Here is a 24472-nt window from a genome sequence, read left to right as displayed (position 1 = left end):
CGGCCACCGCAGCCTCGACCTGCTGGGCTCCGGCAATCCTTCTGCCTCAGCCTTCCAAGTAGCCAGAATTACAGGCATGTGCTACCACGCCCGGCTGATTTTTTTATTTATTGTAGAGATGAGGTCTCGCTGCCCAGGCGGGTCTCGAACCCGCGGGCTCAGGCAATCCACTCACCTCAGCCTCCCAAAGACGCGGGATTACAGGCTGAGCCACCGAGCCCGGCTGAAGACAGTTTTTGACACCCTGACCCCTATATTGGAAAATCAAATTCTTCCGGCGGTATCCGGGCAATGATCATGGCCCTTTGTTAGGCTTGTTTATGTGTCAGTCTCCACCTTGAAGTCAGGATCTGTTCGTGTCTGGCGCCCAGTAGGCTCTCGGTGTTTCTTGAACAAAGTAAATAAAAGATATTTTGAGATCTCGGTTCACTCTGGGGTGGCTTCCCAGAAGAGGAAAGCTGGGATTTATTTTAAGAAATGGAAATGATTTGGTGGAAGGAGGCACATTTCTTCCTTCGTGCCCTCACTAAGCCTAGAAAACCAGAGCGGGTCATGGGGTAGGGTGGTGGAAGGGGCATGGGGGGCACAAACCATTCCTGTGATTCCCCCATGACTGGAGAGAAGCCCTTAGAGGCAGGCTAACTCCGCCAAGGTCAAGGAAGAGAACAGGAAAGGAAGCCCTGACCCTCAGCACAACCTCACGCCACATGTTCTCCGTAGGAGACACCTTTGTACCGAGCTCTGCACTGACCTTGGGAAATCAGTCCCATCTGGAAGCCTGGGTGCATCCCAGGAAGGCAATCTGCAATTTCTCAAGCTTGCACTTGGCTCGGATTGTCAAACGTACGTTCTGACCCTTATGAAACAATATTGCCCAAGAACACGCGGATGAGTGCACCATTCATCAATTAAAAGCCGGCAGCTCTAATTCCCTTCCGATGGACACAGTTAGACCTATAGAGAAGTCACACTTGGATGCAGCTGGGGGCTTGACGCTGAGAGGACAGCAGACTCTGGGAAGCTCTGGGCATTGGTCAGTACAGTAGCAGAGTGCTCGGTTTGGGAAGGCAGAGGTTGGGTGGGAGAGGGTGTTGCATGCAATATTTTTCGTTCTGGTATCTGTCCCAGGAGATCCATTTGATATGGACACCTGAACTCTGTGACATAGCCAGGCCCTGCTCCACTGGCTTCTATACAAACAGCATGATGCAAACCAGCCGGGGTCAAGGCAGTTTCCATGGAAACCTCAGACTTTGGTTTGGAAAGTAAAAGTGATATTTACGATGACCACAGCGATGGTTTGTACCCATGCACTTCCTGGGAAGTTTCTTTTTTATCCTGAACTTTAGCATGCTTTTTTTTTCTTGCCCTGCAGAATCTGGCAAGAGAAAAATTTTAAATCAGATTGGAAATATTACCTTCCCAGTTAAACAGCGAAAACAGGAGGTTTTGATTTATCCAAACCATATTTGCTGAAGACAAGTTTAACTCTCAATGGAGAAACGACTTAAAGGTCAAGTTTTGTCTTGGATACTTTGAAAGAGTTGCTAAGCATTCTGTCCCCCATGGAGGCTGGGTTGACACCAGGAGGTGTTATTTCCCCACAACCATTTTTCCGACTCTTGGGAACGGGGCGGGGGGGGCGGGGAGGATTATGGCTATAGAGTGCAAACACATCCTTATGTGGGCATGATCAGACTGCGGCCAAGCCAGGAACAATAGCAGGAGCAGGCTGGTTGCTTTAGCGAAATGGACGGAGAACACAAAGGATGTTAAGGGCACAAGATTTGGCACCAAAGAGAACCAGGTTCCAATTCCTACTCTGTCATTCACTTGCTGCATGACCCTGGGCAAGTTACTTAACCACCCTCTGCCACAATTTCCTCATCCTGGACAGGAGAATCAAGTGACCTATTACTCCAAATGTTCACAGGGATGAAAAAAAAGCACATAAAGCATGTAGCATCAATTCGTAATAAACTAAAATCCCAAAGGAAATTGATTAAAAGAACAACAGAAGGGAAGTAGGGAAGGCAGGGGAGGAAAAGAAAGCAGATCAAATTGATACATTGTCTGGCTTCAAGTGACATTCCCATCTCAGAGGACAAAAGCCTCAAGTCCACGTGCAGCTCCCTGTATCCCCCATCCCACTGCCTCTCTCCTGGATCCCTTTCTCATTCCATGCCAACCGTGAAGGCATCTCGTTTCCACAGATACCCTCTTTGTTGTAATCTTCTCAACCACTGCCTAAAGATTTCCCCTTCTGTTGTACTCATCTTTCTTTGACAGCACAATCTTTCATCCTTTTCCCTTTTCCTCTTAGCCCCTGGCTCTGTTCCTCACCTCCACTTGCATTTCCACATCCCTCGTGATCCTTAATGATCTACCAAAACTGCTCCTAGATCTGGAACTCCAGCCTAAGAGAAAGCTGGTGGCATTTCTATTTAATGACATCTCTCCCCAACTCTTTCATTGGGCTTGATAAGTTAAAACTGACATCAGAATACTCACACACATGTTTCCTTCCTCTGGTTTTCTTCCTCTTTGACTTCTCTACTGCATTTGACATTGGCATCACTCCCTCCTCAATGTTCTCCTCTTCGTGTTGCCAGGATTTTAGACTGTGCTGAGTCTCCCAATTTTCCAAAACCTCAAGAAATTGCTGCTTGTTCTTCTCCCTATTAATCCCAACATGTCCTAAAATTTGGCCCTCCTTAAGTGATGACCCATTGACTTAGCTTCTCCATTTTCTTTTCCCAAATGCCATCTTTCATTGATCCCACTCTGATTCCTCATAAGCAGCCTCTGATTCTGGACCTGCCTCGAAATGTTCCTGCTCTCTACTCCACCCTTTGCATCTTGCTGCCACACTCCTGGGCAGGTTCTCATTCAAACCTCAACCACTCGCCTAAATCTCTCACTTCAAAATGCCTTGCCATCGTTGCGGACCTAAGCTTATTCTAACACTGCTCTGTGTCACTTCTCTGCCCCAAACCACCAGTGGTTCCCCACTTCCTCTTACTTCAGGGCCAAAATCTTTGGGCTTCCAAAAGACACCCAGGATAATGTTGTCCTGCAAAGTCCGGTCAATGCTGTCTTCCATGACTCTCCACGCATGTGTGGTGAGTCATGGAAGAGGGTGTCTGTGGAAGCCAGATGTCTACACATACACACACACACATGCACACACACACGAGGACTATCTTCCTAGCCCATGAACATGCTACACTCACTCCTGACCTGGAGCTTCTAGTGGCTTTTCAAATCTTGCCTTTCAAGATCCAGTTGAAGACTCACTTCCTTCCCAGAGATTTCTGTGACTATCTAAGCCCTGCCTGACATATCACACTTCTGAATTCCTAGAGCATTGACAATGAATGCTATCTTGTCCTGATGACTACTGTTTCACGTGTGTTATCTCCCTCACCCCAAATAAGACTTAAAGACAGTGGCTTGTCTTCCTCAGTATCCTCCGTAAGACTTAGCTCAGCTCTGAGCACATAGTAGATGCTTAGTGCTTCATGAACATGTTTTGATTAATCAGCGAGTTCAAGACAAGAACTGGACATGAAAACTCAGTGAACATTAGACACACCTTGTTAATAATTTACAGCTTTTGTCCCCTAGTTTCCTGCTCATCCCTGTATTTGTCCTGGCTTTTTCCAACTTTAATCCTCCTACTTTTTCCCTTCATCCAGGAAACCATAAGAGCTAATCATGACAGGGTTGGGGTAGAGAGTGTAGGATTTTCTGTGTCTTCGTGGAGGTGGTGACCGTGGCTAATGCTTTGTGCGCAGATTGGGTACAGTGCCAAGTGAATTCTGATCATGTCAGGTTTTGGTCCCAAATTATTAATGGTTCTATTGAGGGCAATAACATGATACAGGGGAAAAATCACGACAGGCCTGTGATTTACTTGCTTGGTGGCATTGGGTAAATTAATCTCTGTGGGCTTAAATTTGGAAGAAGATAAGATGAGGACAAAAATACATTCTCATAATCTTATAGGGGAGCTCTGAAGCCAAATAAAATTATACTTGAATGAGAAAGGATACAGGACTGGATATACTAGAAGCAGAACTCTCCTACTTCATAAATGGCCTGGTCATTTCCATTTTAAAGGGTGATCCGGATGGGCAATGTTCAAACCAAAGGAACTGACTAAAGTGCAAAATTCAAGACTGCGTCAACCTATCTAAGGAGGAGCATTATGTGAAAATCACAAACAGACCATGATGGCTACAGAGACAGAGCAGGTAAGGTGCCTAAGATGATGGCTAACACAAATCAGTTGTACCATAAATGTTAGGTAAAACGAATTGAGATCATTTGTTTATCTTTGTGTTTTGCTCATCAAAGATTAAAAATCATGAGTTACCCCACATCTTAAAAAAAATCATGAGTTTTGAACATTATGGGATAACCCACGATGGGCTAATAGAAAGACACACTTCCACCTTTCCTTTTCCCAAAATCTTTGGCATCAGGTGTGTTTTGGAATTCAGAATTCTTCAGACTTTATGAAGGCAATAAGGATGATACATTGTTTATTGTGTAACACCACCAGCGGGGTATGGGTCGGCATTCCACAATGAAACATGTAAATATTTTTGCAACATGATGTGTGAATATAAAACCGACAAATGAACTTGTTTGAGTTCAGGTTTTGATCATTGCCAAATGAGTTCTGATCAGGCCAGGTTTTGGTTGCAAATTATTAATGTAGAACTTTCCATCTTCAGAGCTTTTGAACATAGGAATCCAAAGGAATTATGTCCTTGCAGTCTATGCCATTTTCTTTTTCTTTTCTTTTCTTTTTTTTTAAAGGGGCAGTGTTTTTGAAAGCTTCCATTAAGCTTTTGGAAATGTAAAAAAATAGTGGGTAGCAATTCCAAAACTTACTACAAAGATACAGTAATCAAAACAGTATGTCCTGAAATGCAATAATAGACATATGAAATAGAATTTCATTCAGTGGAATAGAATTGAGAGTCTAGAAATGAAGTCATATACTATGGTCAACTGAATTTTTACAAGGGTGCCAAGACCAGTCATGAAGAAAGAATAGTCTCTTCAACAAATGACGCTTGGACAACTAGATTTCCACATGCAAAAAAGTGAAGTTGGAAGCTTACCTCACACCATATGTGAAAATTAAATCAAAATAGATCAAAGACCTAATTGTAAGAGATAAAACTATAAACTCTTCAGAATAAATCTTTGGAACTTTGAGTTAGGCAATGATTTCTTAGACATGACACCAAAACATAGGCAACAAAAGGAAAAGTAGATAAGTTGGACTTCATGATAATGAAAGACAGTCATACTTGAAAGGACAATATCAAGAATGTGAAAGGACAACTCACAGAATAAAAATGTTTGCAATCTGACAAGGATCTAGCATCCTGAATGTGTAAATAACTCCTACAGTGCAAAGCAAAGATAGAAAATCCAATTTAAAAACGGGCAAAGGACTTGAGTAGATATCACTCCAAAAAAAGATGGTCAAATGGCTAACAAGCACACAAAAAGATGCTCAACATAATTCATCATTAGGGAAATGAAAAGCAAGACCACTAGAGAGACACTTCAAACCCACTAGGATGCACATAATTTTTAAAAAAAGAAAACAGCAAATAATAGTGAGGATTTGGGGACATTGGAACCCTTGTACATTGCTTGTGGGTACGTGAACAGGAGCAGTTGCAGAGGCAAACAGTTTGGTAGTTTCTTAAGAAGCTAAACATGGAAGTTCTATATATCCAGCAATTCAACTCCTAAGTATATACTTAAAAGAAGTGAAGGCCGGGCTTGGTGCTCAGCCTATAATCCCAGCACTTTGGGAGGCCGAGGCAAGTGGATTGCCTGAGCCTGAGGGTTTGAGACTAACCCAGGCGACTTGACGACACCTCGTCTCTACAATTAAAAGTAAATAAACAATTGGCTGGACGTGATGGTGTGCACCTGTAGTTCCAGCTGCTTGGAAGGCTGAGGCAGAAGGATCGTTGGATCCCAGCATACTGATGCTGGGGTGGCCGTGGGAGTGCCACTGCATTCCAGCCTGGGCAATGGAGTGAGACTCCACCTCAAAAAAAAAAAAAGAACTCAAAAAAGTGTTCAAACAAAAACTTGTACATGAATGTGATAGCCGTGCTATAAGGGATAAAAGATAGAAACAGCTAAAAAGTCCACCAACCAATGAACAGATAAATAAAACATGGCATATCCACACAAATAAATATCACTCAGTCATAAAAAGGGAATGATGTACTGATACATGCCACCATACAGACGAAGCTTGATGACATCACGCTAAGTGAAAGAGGCATGTGCAAAAGGCCACATGTTGTATGATTCCATTTCTATGCTGAATCAAGAACGGGCAGATCCATAACGATTGATGGCTGCCATGAACTTGGGGAGGGTGCTGGGGAGTGAATGCTGATGAGACCCAGGTTTCATTTCAGGATGATGAAAGTGTTTTGGAACAAGCTGGTGGTGATGGTTTCACAACACCGTCAGTGTGCTAGTTGGTACTGAATCACACAGTTTAAAGTGATTAAAATGGTGAATTTTATCACCATGAAAAACAGTAGTGAGCGGGCAATTATTGCCTCTTTGGTGAACTCCAGGGATTTGGAGACTTTGGGGGGAGGGGGTTGTGGTGGGAGGAATTATTTGTTTTGATTCACTAGACAAAATGTTGGCAACATAGGAAATAAACATCTGAATAGTAAGAAAAATGGGTGTCTGCTTTAAGTGTGGTGTTTCTAAAGTATTTTAATAAATTTTTGGAATCCCTATAGACTAAACCAGAGTTTAATTAATTTTGGCACTGTTGCCATTTTGGACTGGTTAATTCTCTATTTGTGGGGACTGTCCTGTGCATTCTGGGACCTTTAGCAAGATCTCTGGCCTAACTCACAAGATGCCAGTAGCAATTCCCACCATAACTGTGACACTGGCAAAAAAACATCTCCAGACATTGCCAAGTGTTCCCTGGAGGTCAAAATCACCCTTGATTGAGAACTACTGATGCTGACCTCTTTAGGAATAGTTTGTTATTCTGGGGTTTTATCCTCTCTAGAGTTTCTTTTAAAACTTCATTTCTGAGGTTGTCATTTAGTAATTTCCAGGTAACAGCAAAATCATGGAAAACAAAAACATGCAACTTGTATGTTGCAGGTAAATTTCAAAAAGCATTTTTCGTTATGAGGGACTAAATGACATGGTCCGCTTATAAACAGCAGGTTTCCAACTGGCAACGAATGCCCTGGCAATAAGCTAAATGTGGACAGCACATGAAAAAAAAAGCGAGTGTGCAACGCTCCCTTTTCAAACCCTTTTTGGGCAAAGACGACTGCTCTGCCAGCATTCCAGAATAATGACAGCCCATGTGCCCTTTGTCAATTTTGCCTGCTTCTCCTTTGAAAATGCAAACCACACTCCTTCCAGCATTTATTCTGATACCATTTAATGAGTCTGGAATCAGACACCATTAGCACAGAGAGCAACCTGTCTCCCGATTCCCCTTGGCGGCTGCTGCCAGCAGGAAGGGAGGGCTGAGTGCCCAGGACGCAGGGTTCCCTGGCTGCTTCACTCACCAGTGTGGTGCTGCTTTTATCCATTTTATATCTTGGGCTTCTGAGTAGGATTCCTTTTGCACCAAGAGTTCTGAAGCGGAGAAGTTTGAAAGCCACTGGCCCAATGCAAGTCTCTCCTCTGCTATGGATGAGGAGATACTGTGCTGAGTTTGGGGCAGAACTAGGTAAGATTCCAGGTCTCTAGCTGTGGCCAGACCCCCTTCCTCTGTTCCAGGGAATGCAGTCAAGTAACTCTAGCATGATGTCACTTAATTCTTGGTGCGTCCCAGTTTCCTCATCTCTACCTGAGCATAGCAACCTCTATTTTTACTGGCTTTTTCTGGGCTTTAAATTAGATTCAATAAGTATCCTGAAAGTTACACTAATGTGAACAGAATATCTGTGTCCCCTCCAAATCCGTATGTTGAAACCTTAGCCCCCAGTATGATGGTACTAGGAGGTATGGCCTTTAAGAAGTGATTAGGGTTAGATGAGGTCATGAAGATGGTGCCCCAGTGATGGGATTCCTGCCTTCCGCCAGAGGAAGGGACTGGCGCTCTCTCTGCCATGGGAGGAAGGTGGCTGTCTGTGACCCAGGAGGAGAGCCCTCACCAAGAACCCAGTCATGCTGGCATTCTTATTTCAGACTTCCAGCCTCCACAGCTGTGAGAAATGTTAGTTGTTTAAGCCTCTCAGTCTGTGGTATTCTGTTATGGCAGCCTGGGCTGACAAAGGCCCAGATTTGTGAGCAATTTCACTTCTTTTTCCTAGCACCTGTTAAACTCTTCATGTGATTTCACACAATCCTCGTGTGTTCAGAGCCACAAAAGAAAGCTCAGCTTACTGAACTCTACAGGGACACTGCAACTGTCTGACCCCACTGGTATCTTCTTCTAACTGCATTGCAAGGCAAAAGCTCTAGGATGATGGGTATACTTTGGCTTGAACCACAGATTTCTGAAGGACGGAAGGAAATGATCACACACTCTCATTTCTGCTTCTCATTTGGATATCACTGTGAAAAGGAGCCTACACAGAGGCACTAACTTCTAGATCACTCTGAATCTCCTGATCCCCTTTCAAAATTCTTAACACATCTAAAAGAATGTTCATAATGGTGAAAATGTACCTCCCTGTTAAAAACCCCCAGGGAAAGCCAATACTTATATGCCAGCATGTCTGATAAGTTTCTGGAAACTAAAGTTTGGTTAAGACCAATCCGAATGAAGGACTGATGCGTCCTCAGTTCACGTCAAGAAAAGGAAGGTAAAGATGAGATGGCCCCACTTGCTTCTCGGGAACACCCCGTAGAGCTTGCAATAACAGAAACTGGAATCAGGCAGCTCAGGGCAACTTTTCAAAGACAAATCTCAATGGTACTTGAGTGTCTGGGTAGAGTATCAATGCTCAGGTCTATGTAGAGTGGGAAGGTCCCTCCGCTTTTCCAGGCAAGGTCAGCAGACAAGGGAGACTCTCTGGGGCATGGCACATAGGCAGGCAGCTGTGTCAGTGGAGGAGAGGACCCTACATCCAATGTGCCAAGGTAGCAGGACAAAGAGACTTCGTTGCACAAGAGTGAAACCCTTTACTTCTGTCTCCCTTGGGATAAACAGATCTGCAATCTGGCAGATTTAGACTACAAGAGAGACGATCAAAGACAATCCTTTCCCTTCTCTCCTTCATCTGAGTCTGAAAGATGTGAGCAGGGACCCACCCAGTTTCCAACGAAGCCCATTTCAAATTTTAGTACGAGGTCACCCCACCCTGTATAAGGTTGAACAAAAAGAGGAAAATTACTACACTTGGGGAGAGCTTCAGCTAGTCAATAGAGGAGATGGATGTGAGGAATCAGAGCAAGTGTCTGCCTTTCAAAGAGTGACGTGGAAGATCTCTAAATCATATTGAAACGAGACTTAGGGAGCTATCGAGTTTATAAAATGAATGTAGGTGGTAACGAATATGAACGATGTGCCAATCCAATGGATTATTGGTGGAGGGAATACGGAGGGGATTGTATCTTACTAAAAACAAGTAAGTAAGTAGAACATGGATTTGAGAATTTCAGATGGAAATCAGTAGAAAATAGTAAAGAAATGACGAACAAGAGAGAAATGCCAGAGAAAAGGGGGGCAGACGTAAGAGCTGGAATTGAGGAGGAAGAGCCAGGCAGAGGAAGTGATCATCGAAGGTTGCTACCTTTGGCTTCAGAGCAAAGAGATACACAAGTCTCAGGCAATAGCAATGAAAAGTAACCTTCAAACCTGACCTAAATTCTGTAGCAGATAAATTTTCCTTCACGTATTAAGGCTCAGGCATGGAAGGGCATGGAAAATGGGTTTTGCTTATATCCTTATTGGTGCAATTTTGTTTGGCCCTCTACTTGTCTTTAATATAATAATAAATCTTTCAAGCCTATGGGTCATACAACCTCTGTTGCAACTACTTAGGAAGCACTACAGGCAAGATGTAAATTAAGGGGCATGGTTAACACAGCTAATAAAACTTTATTCACAAAAACAGGCCGTAGTTTGCTGATCCTTGTTTTCTAAAGCACACAGCAAAATCTGGAGCATGAAGTGAGTAAATCACAAGATATAGTAAGAGAGCAATTAGTATCCCAAAACTACATTAGTGAAAGATATTAAGGCAGGATAGGCAGCCCAAAAATTTAATAGAAATAATCTAGATTTAAAACGTAAAATTTTATTAAGGGAAAGAATATGTGTTTTCAGGGAGAAGAGAAAATAAAAGTGTTCTAAACTTCTTACTTACATGGGGGAAAGTTGGGTGGTAGGGTGATGGTAAGAGAGAACTGAAGATTTAAAAAATGCTTTTGAAAAGCTTAAAATTAATGTCAAGTAAAGTAAAAAACAGGAAACTACCTTTCCAAACCACTGCAGAATTAAAAAGCGCAGAAAAAAAAATTCGTTTGACAAAGATGGAAAACAAAGAAAAAGAAGGAAGCATAAAGCCAGAAAGCATACAATTAAAAAAGATCAAATCAAATAATGTCATAATAAATGAAAATTAGTTAAATCCTTACTAAGAGACAAGTATCCAGATTGGAGACACAGATTATGAAAACTCTATTTGAGAGAAATATGCAAACTGATACCTAAGGTGATGAGCAAAGTGAACAAAAATATATTAGAGATTGAAAGATTATTTTTTCAAATGTACGTATCAAAGGAAACTAATTAAATAGAACAAAAAGTCCATCTTTAAATGAAGACATAATTATCTCAATCTTTTATGTATCAAGCAACAGCAGCAAAATATATAAAGCAAAACCTGTTAAAAATATAATAAATAATTGGAAAAAAACTCAGTAGCTAAGGGAAATTTTATCATACTTATTCCAATATTTGATCAACAAAATAGATAATGGAGAGAGGTAAGGATAAAGAAGAATAAATAAAAAGGGTGTGTAAAACACACACCCTTAATATATATTAAACATGTTTTGCTTAATATATATTAAACATGTTAATCATTGCTTATGTATTAGTCCAAAAAGAAAACCTCAATAATTCCATAAGCTAAAAATTATTGAGTTCACACTCTCCAACCACAATGCATTAAATTAGAAATTAATTTTTAGAAAGTGAGGGATCAAATTGCCAATTGCTTTCAAATTAACAAACAACAACAACTCAACGAATCCTCTCCTGTCTCCCCAGGACAAGGGAATTATCAAAAGCAGAAATACAGACTGCTTAGATGAGAATTCTTCCCAGTCAAACATACAGGAAGGAACTAAAGTTTTGCTCAGAAGCAAATGTACAGTGGGACCATTTTAAATCTTCGACAAAAACAAATTAAAATACATGAGCTAAGCATTCTGCTCAAGTTAATATTAAAATACAAAATATAACCACAAATTAAAAGAGATATCTTTAGAGATTAAGTTAATGTACTGGAAAAGAGATTAAAATGATTACTAAATTCAGAACCTGGATTCTTTGAAAAAAGTCATAAAGTATACAGCCTTCCAGGAAGTCTGAGTGAAGACAAAAAGAAAGAAAATACAAGTACATGATGTGGAAATGAGAAAGAAAGCACAGAAATGAAAAACTGTAATATTTCATGTAGAAATCTGTGGTAAAAAGTTGAATCTCAATGAGAAGGCAAGTCAAAAATAAGAAAATTAAGATTATCAAATCTGACAACCAGAATAGACCACTATCCACGGAAGAAATAGAAAACAGTTTCAAAGAGTTGCATCCATAAAAGGAGCTGTGCCCAAATGTTTTATGGGCAAGTTTTTCAAACCTTCAAGGAACACACAATTCTCATGCTACTTAAACTGTTACAGATCATAGAAAAAAATAAAGTGTCACAATTTGCTTTGTGAAATTAATATAAACCCGATACCAAAATGGGACACAGACAGCACAATGAAACAATAGAATCATTTCACATAGAAATATAGATGCAAACTAGAAGAAAATATTTAATATAATTCAGTAACATGAAAAAATAATGTAACCTGATCAAGTAGAATTTAATCCAATTTAATCAAGTAGAATTTACATGGATAGGTTAATAGTATGAACTAAAATGTGTCAAATAAATATCCACAAAAAAGATTATATTGATGAATATCAAAAAAGCACATTTCTAATTTAATAAAATTCAAAATTCATTTATGATAAAGTTACATTTTAAAATCCAAAGGAATTAAAATGCATGTCAAATATAGGTTTGTATAGTTCTGTAAACTATATATTTCCTTGATATGATGATGTGTATTAATCTAAAATCAAAGGACAGCGTCATATCTAATGTTGAAATACCAAGGCAGCATTTCCAAATTTATTACTATAATCACTTTTCCAGGAGCCGTTAGTAAGTGTGATTAAAAGTAAAGTGTAAACAACAGTTCAAAAACAATTTGGAGAGTAAGTGGAGTGACCGAACGAGTGCAGAGTTTTCTTGGAAGAATGAATGTGCAAGAATAGACAAGAGAATTTTGAAAAAGAATATTCCTCCAGGACCCTAAACCAGTTAACATTAAATATGCATTATGAAACCACAGTCCCTAAAATAACATGGCATCAATACTAGAACAGAGAGACAGATACATGGAATAGAAGTAGAAGCCCCAAAATAGAACCAAAATTCTTTTTAATATAACAAATGTGGTTTTCCAAATAAGACAGGAAGTGATAGATTATTTGATAACTCTTTTAAGACTATATGACTAATCATTTCAAAATAAATACAGCGAGACATTACCTACCAAAATACAAACACAAATTCCAAGTAGATTACAAATGATGCTTTGAAAGAATGAGGAGGAACTAGAGGTTATCTGAGCCACATCTGCAAGGTCTCTCTGAGCATCCCCAAGAACGAATGATCCATGAAGAAACAGATTAAAATATTTGACTACGTAACAATTTTAAATGTACCTATATTTTTAAAAACCACAAGAATAACAAAATGCAAATAACTCAGTGGGAAAATAGTTGTTAAATATGTATATGGATTATAATATTTTAAAATACTCCTCACCTTTATTCCCTTTTTAGTAAACCTCTCTCTTTTCCCCTCCCTCTTCCTCCCTCGCTCTCTCGTGCTCTCACTGTCGCTGTCACTCTCTCTGCGGTCTACTTGCCATTGCTATTCCATGGAGGGTGGGTGCCACCCTGGGAAGGAGAAGGAGTGTCCCATTGGGCCAGAAAAAGGAAGAGGAAAAACTTCCCTGTCTACCCTGGGGGACTGTGGGACACAAAATGGAGGTAGTGGAAAGAGGCAGTTGGCATTGCTCTAAATTCTCCTCTCAGCCAGGATGGTAGAGGCATTAAAAATATCTAAGGACGCCTGTCATCCCGCGCCTTTGGGAGGCTGAGGTGAGTGGATTGCGGGTTCGAGACCCGCCTGGGCAGCGAGACCTCATCTCTACAATAAAATAAAAAAATTAGCTGGGCGTGGTAGTGCATGCCTGTAATTCCGGCTACTCGGAAGGCTGAGGCGGAAGGATCGCCGGAGCCCAGCAGGTCGAGGCTGCGGTGGCCGGGAGCGGCCACTGCACTCCAGTCTGGGCGACAGAGTGAGACTCCAACTCAAAACGTATATATATATCTAAAGATAAAGGTAGAGGCAGAGGTGTTTTTTCCCACTCTCCATTCTGGGTATTCAGGGGTAGGCAGTCCCTTGCATGAGGGCCACCACACCCATTAACATAGCAGCCAGCATGGCAGGGCAGAGAGTATTGTGTAGAAGGAACCCATAGGGATCTCCGATAACTCTTTTAAGGCTATATGACTAATCATTTCAAAATAAATACAGTGAGACCTCACCTACCAAAATAAAAACACAAATTCCATAGGGATTTCCTGGGACCAGTATGGAAACCTCACTGAGAATTTGGTTCAGACGGTTGTCAGAGGTGTTCTCAGGCGCTTTTGGAGATAAGCCAACTGCAACAGAGCAAGTGTCACCCAAGCCAGGAACTGATGGCCTCACCATCACACTGTCCCTGACCACATGAGGTTTGTAAGCCTCTAGGCCTGGCCAACACCTTAGAGTGTTGGCCAAGTGGTATGGAAGGCCAAGTAGTGTGGTCTGAATGTTTGTGTCCCCGCACAATTTGTACATTGAAATCCTAACTCCCAACGTGAAAAGTATGAGGAGTTGGGGCCTCTGGGAGATGCCCAGCAAGGAGGCCTCAGAGTTGCCTCAACTCTTCCGCCATGAAAGGCCAGATCAGAAGGCACCATCTATGAAGCAGAAAGTGGCCTTCACCACACACTAAATCTGCCCGGATCTCAGACTTCCAGCCTCCAGGACTGTGAGAAATACATTTCTGTTGTTTATGGCATTTTGTTATAGCAGCCCGAATGGACTAAGATGCTGAGTTATCCAAAAGAGATTGAATATGCAAAGATGATGCATGAATTATTGGATCTGACTGGGTTTATTGGATTTACCTAAAAGGTGTGTGTGTGTGTGTGTGTGTGTGTGTGTGTGTGTGTGTGTGTGTGTATGTGTGGATGTATTTCCATGGAAGTTTGTAAAAAAAAAGAAAAAAGATCATCCATTTTTTGAAAATAAAGAAGCTACATTTAGGCCGCACTCAGTGGCTCAGCCTGTAATCCCAGCACTTTGGGAGGCCGAGGCGAGTGGATTGCCTGAGCCCGTGGGTTCGAGACCCACCTGGGCAATTTGACAAGACCTCGTCTCTACAGTAAATAAAAAATTAGCTGGGTGTGTAGCATGTGCCTGTAGTTCCGGCTACTTGGAAGGCAGAGGCAGAAGGATCACTGGAGCCCAGCAGGTTGAGGTTGCGGTGACCGGGAGTGTGTCATGGCACTCCAATCTGGGCAACAGAGTGAGATACCAACTCAAAAAAAAAAAAAAGAAGCTACATTTACTTAGCAATCTGAATATAATGTGAGAAGACTGGCAACCCAGTATTGATGATAAATAAATGATTGATATCTTCGATGTATAACGTGAACTTATAGATTAAAAGAGAAATAGGAAAACTGCTATACAAAAAGTGGTCAAAAACACAGAGACAAGATAAGTGACTCAGAAAAACATAAAAAGAAATGTTCAAATAATAAAGAAATACAAAATTTAAACAATAAAGGATCACTATAGCAGCATCAAACCGGCAAATCGAATAGTAGGGCTAAAATACAGTAAACTCGTGAGACGTAGAAAACAAGAAAAGTGTTCTCACATTGACCATTAAGCCTCGAGGTCACAGAATACGACAGTGACTTTGTTACTAAGTGACTGAAGAGTTATTACTCCTTCCAACGCACCTGACTTCAGCCTGATTTGAAAGACTCAGCTATTGTTCAAAGCATTGTTGGGACTCATTGTCGATATCTTTTGAGCCTAGAGCACATTCTTTTGACTATGATGGTAAATCTTCATTGACAGATTCGTCTCGTGGAAAGAGCCAAAATTAATTTAAAGCCAAGTCTGGTTATATATTTGTGATCATGAGAAAGGTCTTCTCATAAATCTAGGCTCTGAAGGCAATGACAGAAGAGGCATTCCAGAACGATGCGGCAGTTCATGGAAATAAGTATTTTAAATGGCATGTTAGAAGGATTGTGCTTGGCAGAATATATCTTACCCCGTCCTATATAAAGGTCTCCCAACTGGTCTATCCACAATCTTCTTTTCTGTGAGCCTTTGATGTTCTGAAATACTGTATAAACTCAATCATGTCATCCCTGGTCATCTTTGGATAAAAATACAAGCTCATAAAATGGCTATAAAGGCTTGTTTAGTCTGCGCTCCCTCTTTCCAGCCTCACTGGACAACAGTTATCTGTTGGCCTCTTGTCTCTGACCACAGTGGCCTTCTAGAAAATTCTCACGGACATCAGGCTGGCCCTGCCACAGTCTTTGCACATTCTGTTCCCTCCCTCCCACTTTTAGCCACGAAACACCTACTATTTCTACAGATCTCGGCTCAAAGGTCAAGCCCTCCTTCCCGGGAGGACTTTTCTGCCCTCCCTGTCCTGGAAGACCCTTAATCACAGGATATGTTTCCTGAGTACCATCTAGAGTAGATAGTCTCATTATCTGATTAATGCCTATCTCCCCTGGAGATCAGTAGCCTGGAGGGAAGCAAGGACCACAACTGGTTTTACTGGGTGCCTTGCATGAAGATCGGCTCATGGGAAGCTCTCAATGTAACTGATGGATGACAAAGCAATGTTATTTGACACACTTGTGAGTTTTGTATTCTGCAGGAGAACCACAACAATTCCCCCATCCCAGTGTTCACCTGCTGCTCTCTATCGAGAGGTGAGTGTTTCTCTCCCTCTTGAACTTAGGCAGGTCTTTTCACTTGCTTTGATCACAGAATGAGGCAGTGACGTTGGGTTAGATGTGGGCCCAGCTCTTCAAAGGCCTGGCAGCTTCTGCCTCGGCTCTCTTGGGGAGAGCTGCCACGCTACAGAAAAGCGGGTTTAGACCAAGGGCAGAAGAGAGGCCACCAAGACTCACAGCCAGCCTCAACTGCCAGACGGGCTGGGGCCGACTGATTCCTGTCCACAGAATCATGAGCATTATTACTGGACTTGAAGCGATTGCGATTACCCCTGAATCGAAGGAGGCCGTGTCGGGCGTAGACTGTTTGAGAATTGTGTTGTAAAACGGTAGGAGACAGCACATCGGTAGGGAGGGAAAGTGGGTTTTAAGAGTGGGTGTTGGGAGACAGCAAAGCTGGCAGGGATTGGTTGTTGTTTTAAGCCACTCCCCTTTGGGATGGTTTATGGGACAGTAAGAGTAACGGAAAATACTGACCTTTTATCTTAAAATAAATCCTAACGGCTCTTAGACTCTACTCATTCCATTATCTCTTCCCCTTCTCTGTAAGAATCGGGTACCTGCTCCCTTTGTGTCCCCCAGCAAAGCAACACTTAACCCCTGGTTACCTCGGGCATCCACAGAGGACTTGGGGTCACGATATGTCACTGTATATGCTTGCCCTTTTTCCTTGCCGTATTTCACATATCCGTCGAAACTTTGCCATGAATTCAATTGTTCAGATTTTCAGCTCCATTAAGGCAGGGATGGGTTTGTTTTTGTCTCCAGTGATTCTCTAGTTAGCTGGCATATGGTAGATGCACGTAAGATTTTGCTGAGTGAATGAATGATTCTCTGCATTGCTGCCTCCCTCTGATAAATCTCTGGCCTGCTGTGCCCTCCCCAAATATCCAGTCTCTCCCCACCAGTGTGCTGTCTCCTGCCCTTTCAGGCACAGCATCCTCAAATATCCTATGTCCATATAAGCCACATCTCAGTCCAATGCTGCTTCCTCTGATTCAGAGATAATAGCAGTGACTTAGGTCCAATAATAATGCCAGGTTTTCTGTTTCCATCAGATAATGCATCCATAGTTCAGACACATAACTATGTTTTCGATGAATGTTGCCCCTTCATTCATTTCTTTCCAATGCTCTCTCTTTTCAGACTTCCAAGGACATCCACCCCTCGTGGCAACATCTGGATGTCCGTGTACGTCAGGAAGGGTCGGTGTGGTATACATGACCGATAACCTCACATGGGACCTCCATCCTCCCAAGGGGTTCTAGATTTCAACCAAACCTTTAAGAGGCAAAAGGAAACAAGACTAGCCAGATTGAGACTTGAGAACAGGCAAGTCAGATTTCTGTCTGCAATCACACGGTTGAATCCAGCAGGCGACAAAGCCTTGGTGAAGAGGAGCTTGGGAAAAAGGGAAATGCGGATCTTCTCACAAATTGGAGGGAGCACCTTAAGCAATGAAAGAGTCTAGTCAACGGATTGTCCTGGGTCAGGTGCTTTTGAACATAAGGGCTTCACCTCTCAACTGTGTATAGCATACTCGCCCCTGCCCTGCTTTTAGTTTCTAGTTCCTTTGTTCTCTGGGAGCCTAGTGCAGACTGATGACTTTTTCCCAAGACAGCACTTGCCGTACTCAAGAGCTTTTGTCCTCTGTGTAGGATAATATGAGAGTATATTTACTCTTCTGTTCACATTCCGAAAGAAAAATGTACTTAAGATAGTTAAGAAAAACAAATCTCATCTTGCCGACGGCCCAGCAGAAACAGCGCTGTCTTCTTTACGTCCCTGCTTCATCAATGGTCATACTTCTAGAAGTTTCTACCGTGGCCTCTGGACACAATTAGCTGCTATATCCTCTAGCACCACTTAATAATATCACTCTGAGCACGGATCTCACTGACTTGTATTAATTGTTGGCAATTTATCTTCTTAACTAGATAGGCTCTTGAGAGCAAGGCATGTGCTTTATTCCTCTTTTGGCTATGTCTAACTCAGTGCCTGGTATTTATTATGGAGGCAGTGCCTCTTGGAAAAAATAGTCTCTAACTCAATGGGTGTCAAGAGAAAACTGAGAACCACAGGTTGGCGGGTATAGGAACTCTTTGCTCTACTGAGCAATCTGCTCAGACCCTATGAACTAACGTTTTCCACTTCCCTCCTGTCATATCACCTTACTGGGATTTTAAGGAAGCCCGCTGCTTTGAGGGCTACTTTCCACCACATCTTCCCTCCACCATGACATCTTCACCTCAACATGACTAATACCCTGAGAGAGCAGACCCAAGAGGGGGCTACGCTTAGACTAGAACGTCCACCTTCCCCGACAGGACACCAGGGCCCAAGCCGTTGTATCTCGTCTCCCTGTATAGCTGTCACCTCAGATCTCAAACTCTCAGGCCACCTATCATCCCCTGGGCTCTTTCCACAACCTGGTCCTGTGTGCTCCCCGACGTGACCAAGTCCGTGTCCCTTCACAAACACCCCTTCTTCACCACACTTCTCAGAACTCACAGTCATCAGCAATGCCCTCTGTATCCCTCAGCCGCTTGACTTTTGGAGAACAACCGTCAACCTTCCCGAATGCCCTACTTTAAAGTTGTGACCATGAATCTCAAATAGGCCCTCAGGGCTTCCTAGTGACTCTACTAAGTGTCCATAGTGTGTTTACTCTCCCACTCCCAAAGGTGACTATTTCATATCTTGTCTTTGTTCCTCGAATGGGTATTGTTCCTTATTCCTTCATCACTCTTAGCTTATGATCTTGCCTCTTACTTTACTGAGGACATAAAAATATCCTGAATAAATCACTCTCTCTCCCTTCCTTACCTACTTGCCCTGGGACATTCTGACACGTGCCTTCCCCGTCCCTTCCCAATCTTCCTCTGGGGCACTGGATTTCATCTCCTCTCTTGCCAGTACCATCAGTGTTTCTCTTTATTCCTTTGCTCCTATTAGAATACAAATATGATGTCACATCTCCAACCTCTACCTTTGAAAATTATCCCGTTTTTGTTTTTGAGTCTGGGTTTCACTCTGTTGCCCAGGCTCGAATATAGTGGCATGATCATGGCTCACCACAGCCCCAACCTCCTGGGTTCAGGCAATCCTTCTGCCTCAGCCTCCCGAGTAGCTGGGACTAGTCACGCACCACCACCATCTAATTTTTTAAAAATTTTTATGTTGTAGAGACAAAGTCTCACTATGTTGCCAAGGCTGGCCACAGACCCCTGGCCTCAAGCAGTCCTCACACCTTGATCTCCCAAAGTGCTGGGATTACAGTGGTGAGCCACCGTGCCTGGCAGAAAACTCTCTGTCCCTCCGCCTACACCACATTTCCCAGCTCCATTGTCTAGCAAAACTTTTCACAGGAGGTGTCAATTTTCCCTGTTCCCTCTTTTTCATCTTTCGTTCTCCTTGGAAAGTACAAAATCAGGCTGGGCTGGGTGACTCAGCCTGTAATCCCAACACTTTGGGAGGCCGAGGTGAGGGGATTGCCTGAGCCTGCAGGTTGGAGACCAGCCTGGGCAACTTGGCGAGACCTCTACAAAAAAAAAAAAAAATTAGCTGGGTGTGGTAGTGAGCCTGTGGTTCTGGCTATTTGGAAGGTTGAGGCAGAAGGATCACCTGAACCCAGCAGGTCGCCTGGGTGATGGAGCGAGACTCCAACTCAAAAAAACCCACAAAAAACAAAAGCACACAACAGGCTTTTGGTCCCATCATTCCACTAAAGCCCACATAACGTCCTCATATTACTAAGGACTCCTTACTGCCAAACCCAATCTTGATTTTCAGTCCTCTCTAACCTGACCTAGCAGCTGTCTGTGACACCGCTGATTACTCCTGCCTTATTGAAACATTTTCATTAGGCTTTGAGGACACCACACTCTCCTGATTTCTCTCCTGCCTCTCTGGCTACTTCTTCTCAATCGAGGTTGCTGACTGGCTCTCCCTCTTCCTTTCCCTGCCCCAGGTCAAGTATAAGAATGCCCCGAGGCTCAGTACTCACCTCTCTTTTCTCTACACCTGCTGTCTTGCTGATTTCTCTATTCCTGTGGCTTTGGAAATGTTGATGTGCCCCACATTTATATCTGTAGACCACCTTCCCCCCTCGAAGCTCCAAATTGATATGCACAGTCTACTTGACACCTTGACTTAGATGTTTAATGGGCACTTCTCAACATAGTGTATGCAAAATAAATGACTTCAATTCCAGCTCCATCCAGCTTCTTCCAACTCTGTTATTCTTCGGATTTGTAATTTCAGTAAAATGCACTACTACAGGTGCATGCCACCACACCAGACTAATTTTTAAATTTTTATTTATATTTGCAGAGACAGGGTCTCACTAAGTTGTCCGGGCTAAGTTGCTCAAGCCCTAAGTCACCTCTATGCCCCTGTGTCTCACACTCTATGTCCAAACTTGTTCGTTCTGCCTTTGAAATAAAAGCTGAATGTGATCACTTCTTACCACCTCCACTTGTCCCACCTGAGTCCAAGGTGTCACAAACTCTCTCCCCCTGACTTCTCTCGTGGCCTCTTACCTGGTGTCTTTGCTTCCTCTCTTGCCCTTAGACAACCCATTCTCTACCCTGCAACCAGAACAGTCCTTTAAAAATGTAAAGGAGACCAATCACTCACCTGCAAAAAACCCTCTAATGGTTTTCCATCATAATTAGAATAATATGTGAATTTTACTTTGGCCCACAAGACCCTGCATGACCTTGGCTTTGTCTATCTCTCCAATCTCTCTTTGAACTTGCCTTCCACTTACTGTCTGTAGTTGAGCCATACCAGCCTCCTCCATTTTCCTTGAAACGGGCCAGGTGCTTTCTGATCTCTGTATGTGCTGTTCCCAGGAGGCTCTTCCTCCCAGACCTTGTAAGGGTTTTTCCTCACTCCAGTCAGATTCTGCTCAAATATCACCTCAATAGCTAGGACTTACCTGACCACTACTCCCTTCTCCCCCTACCCATTGTCCTTGTCATTTTCTAGCCTCTTACTCTGTTGACTTATATATATATATTTTTTAAGAGTTGGGATCTTGCTTTGTCTCCCAGACTAGTGTGCAGTGGCACAATCATTGCTCACTGCGGCCTCAAGCTTCTAGGCTCAAGTGATCCTCCCACCCCAACCTCCCAGGTGCCACCACACCGAGCTAATTTTTTAATTTTTACTTTTGTTTGTAGAGATGGAGCCTCGCTAAGTTGCCCAGACCTGTCTCGAACTCCTGGCCTCAAGCAGTCCTCCCAGGTCGTCCTCCCAAAGTGCTGAGATTACAGGCATGAGCCTCAGTGCTCAGCCCCTGTTGGGTTTTTTGACAGTGGTTGTTGATCCTCTACTTTGTAGGACATATTTATTTGTTTATGTCTATCTCCTCCAAATGCAGATGCCTCGTTGGCAAGGCCTTTTGTGCTTTGTTCATCCTAAATGTCTAGAGCAAGTGCTCAATAAATCCTTGTCAAGTGAGCGAATGCATGAAAGCACATGCAGCGTTTAGGCGGCAGGCAGAGACAGGAGGCAAGAAGGTAAGTGAGCAGGCAGGTGAAGAGGGTTATTTCAGTAAATTCAAAGCTGTGATGTGCTCCTAGGACAGAGTAAGTAAGGATCACAGACAGGATCACAGATGGAAGGACTGGTGGACTGAGAAAGGACCTCTCCAGTTAGCCCTGAGGGACAGAAGGTTCTGCAATGATAGAAATGATTTGTATCTCTGCTGTCCACAACAGTAGCCACTAACCACGTGTGGCAATTGAGCGCTTGAAACGTGGCTAGTGGCACTGAGGAAGTGAATGTTGATTTTATTTAATTTCAGCTACATGTGAAATTTAATCACAGCTACAGGTGGCTGTGATGTTAGTACCTGAAGAATTCCTTTCCCTCCCACTTCTGATTGCAGGATAATCATGCATAGCTCACTGGGTTGTCAAGAGGACTCATGAAATAAAAAGCCTGATAGAATATCTGGAACATAGCAGGCACTCAAAAAGTAATAGTTGCTATTACTACACAGAGTTGCCAATTAAAGTGCTTTAAGTTTCTGTCATTTAAATTTGGCTCTGAAGCAGCTGAAATGGACTTTATTCATGCTTACCCTGACTTTTTGTTTTTTAGAGTTAACTGATGTGTGGGGCTATAATAGAGCTTTACAGACTAAAAATAGCAAACAACCATTTTGGGATCTCATCGAAGGCTTTTCAGAGATAAATGACCATTCCAAGTGGATCAGCTTGCTGATACTTATAATGAACTAATTAGTTTTGACAACAGCTAATTTAGCATCTGCAAAAATTGGATTTGTAACACTACATGGACTGTATTATTTTCCAACAGTGTCATCTGCAACCTCTCAGATGACTTTGGATAAGAACTGTGTTTGTTTTAATACTTTACTAGTGAAGTTAAAGAATATACTTGCTTGTTAGAAACATTATGATAAATTATTTAAGGCTTAAGTTGACTTGGGCATAAAATCGGTGTGTGTGTGTTTTTTTTTTTTTTTGGTACTAGTAGCTCACCACAATTCCTTCCATACTGAATCCAGAAAATAAAATGAACACAGATCTAGAACATAAGCAGACCATTATAACGAACCCTGATGAATAATCTAGTGTAACCGTAAAATCACGTATTTGTCCAGAATGAGTATGGAAATTATTTTCAGGCCAAGAGAATTTGCTTTCCCGTGGCAGAGAGACAGAGGCTTTCCACCGTCTGCCTAAGCAGATGTATTTAAATCAAACACTCGCTTAAAGGCCTGAAGGAAAGTTGACATTCTTATTAAGGAGACCAATTAATCTGCATCAGCTGGAAGCCACTTTGCGGTGGTTGAAAAAGGGCCCCGGGACCGAACGAATGCAGAGGAGACTGGAGTGGAAAGACAATGGGAAGCCACACTTCCACAACGGGAGGGCGCCTTTCCTCCACACCCCGGAGCCGCGCCGTTGGCAACGCAGACCCCTCCTCTGCCCTCCCGGACTGCGAGTCTGGGGCCTCCGCAGGGCAGAGGGCGAAGACCCTCGGACGCTAAGACGAGCCTCGCCGCGAGGACTTACCAATGGGCATCACCAAGAAGAAAGGCAGCCAGCAGAGGACGAAGCAGCCGACCACGATGCCCAGCGTCTTGGCCGCCTTCTTCTCCCGGGAAAACTTGAGGAGCCTCACCGAGAAGTGCGTCTTGCTCTTGGCGCTGGCCAGCCCGCCGCCCGCCGCGGGGACGTGCTTGCGGTGGATGCGGAGCGTCACTTGCTCCGAGTCCGACTTGTCGGTCTTGAGGCCGGACTTGAGGCCGCGGCTCTCCCTGCGGGCCACCACGTAGACCCGGCAGTACATGACCAGGATGATGGCCAGCGGCACGTAGAAGGAGCCCAGCGCAGAGAAGAGCACGTAGCCCGGCTCCTCGTTGATCTGGCAGACGGTCTCGTCCTCGGGGGCCGGCTGGCGCCAGCCGAACAGGGGCCCGATGGAGATGACCAGGGAGAGCGCCCAGACGCAGAGCAGGGCCGCGAGGCCCCGCCGCGGGGTGACGATGGCCGGGTAGCGCAGCGGGTAGCTCACGCCGATGTAGCGGTCGATGGAGATGATGCAGAGCCCCATGATGGACGCCGTGCAGCACAGCACGTCCACCGCCGCCCAGACGTTGCAGAAGACCCGGCCGAAGGCCCAGTAGCCCAGGACCTCGAAGATGGCGGAGAAGGGCAGCACCGTGGAGGTGAGCAGCAGGTCGGCCACCGCCAGGTTGACGATGTAGTAGTGGGTGACCGAGTGCAGGTGCCGGTGGCAGGCGACGGAAAGGATCACCAGGATGTTCCCCAGCACCCCGAAGAGGATGAGGCTCCCCAGGATCACGCCGAGCAGGATGGCCTTGGAGACGTTCACCGCGGCCGGCGGGTGGGTGCAGTTGGCGCTGTCCGAGGCGTTTCCGGAGAGGAACACCATGGTCCCAGCCAGCCGGGCCGGGCGAGGCCGGGCGCTCGGGGCCACCCCCGGCGGGGCGGAGGCGGAGGCGGGCGCGAGCGAGCCGGGGATCAGAAGGCCCCGGCTCGAGGGAGCCCTGCCGGCTGGGTTTGGCGGGGGCTGAGCGAGAACGCG

The 24472-nt window shown here is 43.8% G+C and overlaps 1 protein-coding gene across 2 annotated transcripts in view; it reads right to left on the bottom strand.

Moving 5' to 3' along the window:
• ADRA1A (adrenoceptor alpha 1A) overlaps window positions 1-24466 on the bottom strand; it is a 110050-nt gene extending 85584 nt beyond the window's left edge. For both annotated transcript variants that reach the window (XM_021713948.1, XM_008061078.2), the window contains exon 1: window positions 23437-24466. In XM_021713948.1, the coding sequence (XP_021569623.1) occupies window positions 23437-24319 (883 nt within the window). In that variant the 5' untranslated portion in view covers window positions 24320-24466. The remainder of the gene's footprint in view (window positions 1-23436) is intronic.
• Between the last annotated feature and the right edge of the window lie 6 nt (window positions 24467-24472).

Source organism: Carlito syrichta, unplaced genomic scaffold, assembly GCF_000164805.1.
Source record: "Carlito syrichta isolate Samal-C Ts95f unplaced genomic scaffold, Tarsius_syrichta-2.0.1 Scaffold305063, whole genome shotgun sequence".
Taxonomy (NCBI): domain Eukaryota; kingdom Metazoa; phylum Chordata; class Mammalia; order Primates; family Tarsiidae; genus Carlito; species Carlito syrichta.
This window is presented reverse-complemented; position numbering and strand designations above follow the sequence as displayed.